We start from the raw sequence: 7,191 nt of genomic DNA on the forward strand, positions 1-7,191 counted from the left end.
AGATGGACAGTTGGAGGAGATGATCTTTTCCAGCTTTAATGATTCTATGATTCCATGATCCAGAAGGAGATGCAGAAGGAAAACTGTGGTGGAGCCTGGTGGGCAGAGACCGTGTCATAGTGGGCACAAAAGGAGCAGGAATGGTATCATAGAATCATGGAAGATCTTGAGTTGGAAGAGACCAACAAGGACTGTCTAGTCCAACCATCTCTATATGCTGGTCTTGGCTTTCCCCTACAGTTCTTAACAGTGCTGGGAGCCAGAACAGACCTTTCCTGGAGATACGTCCCCCATGGTTGTCAGTCCTGGAGGACAGGGTAGAGCTTGTGAGTCTCTCCACATCACCCTTTCTGCAAACCCAACCTTCCAACTCAGTTCCTCACTAGCAGACCATTCCCTAAATCCACCAAGACCTTCCCACTGCCTCTAACAAAGTTTGGAGCACACCCCATAGCATTTGCTCCACATGCTCTTGTGTCAATTCTGGACACTGTCAAATGCCCATATCTTCCTTAAAGTCAGATTACCTGGACTTTGTGAAGCTTTTTAACCTTTCACTAATGAGGAGCCTAATGAGACAAGCACAGCACTTTGGAGATGCAACACCCACAGTTCTCATAGGGCTGAGCAGGGCAAAGGAAGAAGCTACAGAGGAACGACAACAACACATCACCTTGTACTTTGGACTTAAACCAATTGCCACCCTCCCATCACTAAGACAATAAATCCACATTTGTTCACCTCCAAATCACTTTATTATATTGTGAGTAATCACAAAGCCTTACAATGCTGCCGAGGTTCTGTAAAAAAACAAACTAATACAGCGATGGTATTTGCCAGCCTTTGCTAAGACTTGTTCAGCTAGCAGCTAGATGAGATTACACCAGGAAATATTGCAGTCTTCAACTGGATTGTCACATTGGGTTTTAAATTTACCACAGTGGTGCAAAGCCGGTGAATCTAACAGTATATGATCCCCGTAACCTTGCATCTACGTACAGACTTACAACATTAAACATTTTTTTTTTTAAATTACATTTTTTTTCTGCCAGCAGAAAAGAATTCTCTTAAAAAGGCAAGATCTGCTAAAAACCACCTCCTTTCTCCCAAACTGCCCCCTCCTTCCACTGTACCCGGCTGCTGCTCTCTTCCAGATCTCTGTCTGCCTGCAGGCATTCCCATTGCCTTTTTAAGAAAACTACTGTGTTTCTCATGAATGTGAAGGCTGGTCGAACCTTTCAAAGGCTCAACAGAGGGGCAAAACCCCCCAACACTGACGAAAAGGGTTAAAATCCTACCTTATGGTCTGCCATCAAACCATCAAAAAGGAGATGGGTGTAAGCACGTGAGAGGGATTGAAATATTCAAAGTAAGACGTTGAATCTGGGGTGAGCCCCCTGGCAGTGGCTGGCTTTTACGGGCTCAGCAGGTTTCTACCATCGCTGGAGAGAAATGCTTTGGGCAATGTGCTTTCCATTTGTGAAGGCCTTTGGGGGCGTGAAGATGAAATTTGAGTTCCTCCCAACACTCCCAAGGAGGGCTGTGGACTGGGTTTATGTCTCCATCATCTTTGCATGGACTTCCTCCTTTGGGGGAGGTTCAGGTTGGATAAGGCTTATTTTTGGCGATACTGTGTGAAGCCAGGAGTCAGACTTGATGATCTTTATGGTCCCTTCCAACTCGGGATTTTCTGTGATTCTATTATTCCCTCAACCTGTTTCAGAAACTTTAAGGTTACCCTGACGCAAGGCTGGGTGTGGAGAACAAGCCATGGACAGATCCGTGCAGGATCACCATCCACAACATACCCTCCCATCCCCAGGACAGAGAGTGGCAGATTTGGGATAGATATATCCATTGGCGGAGCTCCTATGAGCAGGATGAAGGCTTCATGTACAGCACTGTGCTGCCTTTGCTCCCTTCTTCCTGACCTGGAGAAGAAGTGGGATGAGGGAAACTCCCCTTTGCTTTGCCAGCATTTTAGAGTAAGGAAAAATGCATAAAGATCCAAGGACAAAGCTTTTCATCAGATCTCAGCTGGTAGCCAAGAAGCCATGTGAGAGAAAGAAAAGCCACAGAACTGGAATGAAAATATACCTCAAGATCCTTCCCGTGATAGGGAGACTGCTCCAAGGTTGCAGGCGTCAGTGCTAATTCTTCCCCTGGCATGTTTTGGAAGTTGCCTCACACGATCCCAGCTGAGCTGCAGATGTTGAGTTCAGCTGGGGAACATCAGCCTGGAGACAGCTTGCTTGGCTGGTTAGTCATTGAGATAAAAACCACTGTCAATGTTTTCTTCCAAGTTTACCCAGAAAGGAAGGAGGGAATTGTTTTTTTCATTTAAAGCTTGGCTATGTGGTCTCTCAGTTAATTTGCTTGATGGAAGCTGGTTCCTGGGTGAGATGCTTCTCCTCCTTTGCAATGTGTCAATGTCTCACTAATGTGAGATGGGAGGTTGCCAAGGCTGGACCTAAAGTAATCTGATATACAAAGAATTGAGATGGGAAAACAGGGAGAAAAGAGTGGAAAACTCTACTTACTCAGTGTTCATTGCACATCAATGCAAATATCATGTAAAAACCAGCACGTTAGGGGCATGCTGCGTTCAGGTTTGTCTGGAAATGTTTCTTCAGACTGAAAGTGCATGACAAGGAACAGGGTGCTGCTAATGAAGGCAACATCCAGAAGGCACTTCTTGGGGAATAATAATTAAAAACAGGGATGAAGAATGGGTTTGGAAGCCAACAGCTATGGAGTTGGCAGGTTTTGGGGTGCATTTTGGAGAGGTGTATCTTTGCACCTGCAGACCGGTCTGGGGCGTGGAGTTTTGCACCACAGCAGCTCTTCTGCCCCAAGACCCAGCTTGGCCCTCAGTGTCCATCAGCACTGTTCTTGAGCTATGCAGCCCCAAACACACCGGGTAGAATCTGGGGCCTGCAAGTGAGGATTTGCAAATGTATAAAACCCACAAACAATCAAGTACTGGCATATACAAATATATAAATTATTGACAGCTTTACAAAAGGCACACTGCAAGCCAGCTCAGTCCGAGACCTGTGCAAACTCCCACGGCCCCCCACCCTCCCACTCCAACTTCCCCATCCCTTTCTTTCTCTTTCATCACAAAACGTAAGGCGCTGCTGCTACGGCCCCGTGGCTGTCGTGGCAGCTGAGGACCTCTTTTTTGGTCAGCCCAATTTGTCGGTGGTACTGTCCTTCTTTGATGGTCTTAAAACACTGAATGTTCTTCCTCAAGGTGATGCTTTTGAGAGAAGGTAGGTATTTCAGCACAGTCTTTGGCAAGGAGGACACGCCGGTCCCAGAGAGGTTGAGCTCTTGTATAGAGTTCAGGCCAAAGATAACTTCAGCAGTCAATGACCTTAGGTTGGGATTGTTGGATAAATCCAGAACTTGGAGGGCTGGTAATTCCTTGAAACTGTAAGGAGATAGCTCTCTAAAGTCATGGAGGCCGCTGAGGGATAAATGAATCAAACCTTTCAGCCCCTTGAAGTCTCCTTTCTCAATCTTGGCTAGTGGGTTGCCATCAAGATTTAAGTATCGAAGAGGAATGCCTTGGAGGTTTGGCACAGTTGTTAGCCTGTTTCCAGAAAGATTTAAGTTCTGGATGTTGGGGACGCTCTTTTCATGGTTCCTTGTAATTTTGCTGAGCATGTTATTGGATAGATCCACATTCAAGGGTTTTCCTTGACCCTTTGAAGCAAAAACATCTATCGCTATATCCAAAAGCTTGTTATTGCTCAAATCTATGTCACCCAAAGGAGAACTGGAGAAGCAGTCCTCTGGAAGGACTTCCAGAGAGTTATGACTCAGATCCAAAGACTCCAGATAGCGAAGCCTGGAGAAAGTTGTGGAGGAAATCTTGGCAATTTTATTGTAGCTCAGGTCGAGGCTCACGAGGGTGGTGTATCCAGGGCCAGTTAGCATTGATTCATTGATTGTTTCCAGTTTGTTTGAGGACAGATCCAAGTAGGAGGTATCTAGAGGGATTGGGACAGGAACAATGTGTGAGCCTATTCCGCTGCAGTCCACCTTGGTCAGGCTAAAGCTGTCAAAGAGACCAAAGCTTTCCACTTCACAGTGACAGCCAGGGAAGCAGGTTTTGGTGGAACTGAAACACGGGAGGAGAAGCAGCAAGTTGAACCAGGCTAAGAACTGCATCGTTGACCTGGAAAACAAGATGACAAAATTTGATTTAATTGCCTTACTTTACTGAAGGTGTGCAACAGTTTGAGCTCTGCATTCTTTCTGTCTTTCCAAAGGGATAGACTAAGCATTCTGTTAAAGTATCAACTAACTATAAGTAAATTGCAAGGATGTCCTAAACACCATATTTCTCATGCTATAATCCCCAGCAGGAATCTTGCAAGATGTCCAAGAGTCCAACTTCCAAGAGCTGGACTTGATGACCAGGAGCTGGACTGGATGATCCTTATGGGTCCCTTCCAACTTGGAATATTCTATGATTCTGTGAACTGCTAAAAGGCTGCCCATTGCCAGTGGACTGCATGTCTCCTTTACTTTGACTTCAGACACAAATTTAGACATGTTTCAGCAGACAGACTCATTGCTTAATGTCATGTGCCTCAAGCCAACCTCTTCTGGGTGGTGGCAAGCAGAACAGACAATGGCCATTTGGCTCCTCGCCTACCATGAGAACCAAGGACAGCTTGATCTACCCCAGAATGTGTTGTGGTGGGCCCAGCCTCTCTCAAAGGCACTGACTAGAGAGAGCCAATTTATTTCACACACAGACTCTGGAGTCTTTGCTAATTAAGCACTCTTTCTGATTAACGATGCTAGCAAGCGAGGAGATCTCTCCACCCCTCTGATTTTGAACCTCCATCATCTGAGACATTTATCTCCCTCCATCATTGCAGCCAGGAGAGGAAGAGAGCTGATCTGCACCTCCCACCTCTGCTGACCCTTTTCTGATCACATTCTGGCAGCAACTCTGCACAACTCTGCAGCTGCGGGATTTCCAAAGCCAGCCAAAAAAACTTTTGCTCTGCATCTCTGGGGAGGGTAAATAGGAGCATGTAAGCGATCCTGCAGGTCAGCAGAGAGGGCTGTCCACCTTTATTCCAGCTGAAGTCTTGGGTGATGGCTGCGTGTGCCTTGCAATGTGCAAAAGAAGTGCAATGGGGAAAATGCCTGGCTAAAATATTGTCTTGATTATTGATATGACTTGTCTGGGAGTAACTCCCACATCTCCTGATACCAGAGAGAAGCGTTTGGGACTCTGGCCAAAATGCTTGCAACTAAAGTGTTGCTAAAGGCCAACACGCAATCCTCTGGGGTACATTATTCTGTAGAAACAACAGAAAACAGTAAGATGAGCCCATCTTAAGTGTTTCTTGAGAAAAAACACGTGCGAGCAGATGGGATGCAGTGGATACTTCTGCAGACACATTTCCAGATAACTCTTAATGACATTGATGTCAACCCTCACTCTGGTTCTGTGCAGGCAGACCGTTGCTCCATTTTGCAATCATTCATCATTGGGAACTAAAAAACCTCAATGTTAAACGTTTCATCTATAGAGAAGCATCTGCCTTAATGAACCCCACTATCAGCGGTGAGAGGCTTAGTGGTATCTCTTTTTTTATCTCTTTTCTTATGATATTACTGGCCTTTCTTCTCTCAGATCCCATTAATTAGCTATTCCCACTTGATATCTCAACCTGGACAGTGCCTCCTAACTTCTCCTTTGAAACCCTAGTTTGGTTGCTGCTGGCATCTCACTCATTGTCTCTGAGGGCACTGGATCAGACTCCAGAAGCTCCAAAGACACTAGTATGAGACTGGTGAGATGCAATCCATTACTACCAGTTAAAAACTCCCTTATGGAGCGACATGAAGCATTCATAGACTAACAAGCCACTTGGCCAATAGCTCTGACAAAAGAGGAGAAATAAAGGTGCTGGTCACCTTCTAATCCAAGAAAAAGCGTATATTGCCAGATAATCAGCAAAGAGCTTAGTCAGGTATGGGCATGCTTTATTGCTGCATGGAGCAATCGATCCAGCTCTTTGAAATGGGGAAGGAAACACGCCACAGGCATTTACAGTTCATCTGCATACAGCGTGTATTTGAAACCACATCCAATTGCCTTTGGATGGCTGCCTACGAGCTGCTCTGTTGATAAAGGCAGGAGGCCAAGGTATCCCCTCGTGAAAGGGAGATGAGTTATCCTCCTGCAACACTGGGGACATTCACCCGGAGGCAGTGACAGAAGCCTTGAGCCCATTGCCTGGGATAGTCAGTGAGGATGTGGAGGAAAGCCACCAGGAGAAAGCGACCAATCCTCGGGCTGTTTTTTTCCTCTTCTCTTCAAGGACGTCTTCATTTCTACGGCTGTCGTGCTGTGAGAGTATTTTTGCATCCTGAGAGCTCCCAGGATCTCCTTGGGATGAAGCATCACTCCCCAGGGCTCTTTATATCTATCTTGTCCTTTCTGCATGGCGAATATCCTGAGTCAATCCCACTCCCCAAGGAGATCCAGTGATGGGTAATGGGAGCCAAAGTCAGAACAAGCTCCCTGCAGGGTGTCAGCCTCCTGCCCCAAATCCCAGCTCTCCACATCTGCAGACTTGCTCATCTCCTGCACCGTCCCTTAGCAAGAACCTCACTCTGAAATTTCCGTGCCAAAAAAACCTTAAAAATCTCACTGATTTTAAAACCAGATCACAAAGGAAAACCAATCTGGGGGAGTGGGTTAGAGGAAAGCCCTGTTGTGGTGTTGTTGCAAATTCACACTTCTCACTGTGCTCACTTTCCTCCTTCTGCGTTTTCTTAAAGACTTTTCTCACTTGTCCAGTGATCCACAGCTGAGACTGTCACCTCATAGAATCATAGAGTCAATTATGTTGGAAAAGAACCGTAATATCATCTAGTCTAACCCATTAACCCATCACCACCAAGACCACCACTAAACCAAGTCTCTATGCACCACATCCATATTTCTTAAATACCTCCAAGGATGGAGACTTCACCACCTCCCTGGACAGCCCATTGGCTTTCCATGAAGAAATTCTTCCTAACATCCAGTCCAAGCTCACCCTCAAAAACTCCTTTTACCCAGGTGGGAACTGCTGTCACATCCGACCTTGGAGAGAAGCCTATTGATCAAGGTCTCATCCCCTCGTTGGGAATGAGATGAAGGGAGTGAAA

The 7,191-nt window shown here is 46.0% G+C and overlaps 1 protein-coding gene across 1 annotated transcript; it reads right to left on the reverse strand.

Annotated features, from left to right (window-relative positions):
- Positions 1-736: 736 nt before the first annotated feature.
- Positions 737-4,206, reverse strand: TSKU (tsukushi, small leucine rich proteoglycan). The gene has a single exon (XM_010706142.3). It carries the CDS (start codon positions 4,177-4,179, stop codon positions 3,121-3,123), a length of 1,059 nt encoding a protein of 352 aa, XP_010704444.1. The 5' UTR covers positions 4,180-4,206; the 3' UTR covers positions 737-3,120.
- Between the last annotated feature and the right edge of the window lie 2,985 nt (positions 4,207-7,191).

This window comes from Meleagris gallopavo, chromosome 1, assembly GCF_000146605.3.
Source record: "Meleagris gallopavo isolate NT-WF06-2002-E0010 breed Aviagen turkey brand Nicholas breeding stock chromosome 1, Turkey_5.1, whole genome shotgun sequence".
Lineage (NCBI taxonomy): Eukaryota > Metazoa > Chordata > Aves > Galliformes > Phasianidae > Meleagris > Meleagris gallopavo.

Excerpts from the sequence above, each read along its gene's own strand:
- TSKU (XM_010706142.3), bottom strand. The coding sequence starts at position 4,179 with ATGCAGTTCTTAGCCTGGTTCAACTTGCTGCTTCTCCTCCCGTGTTTC.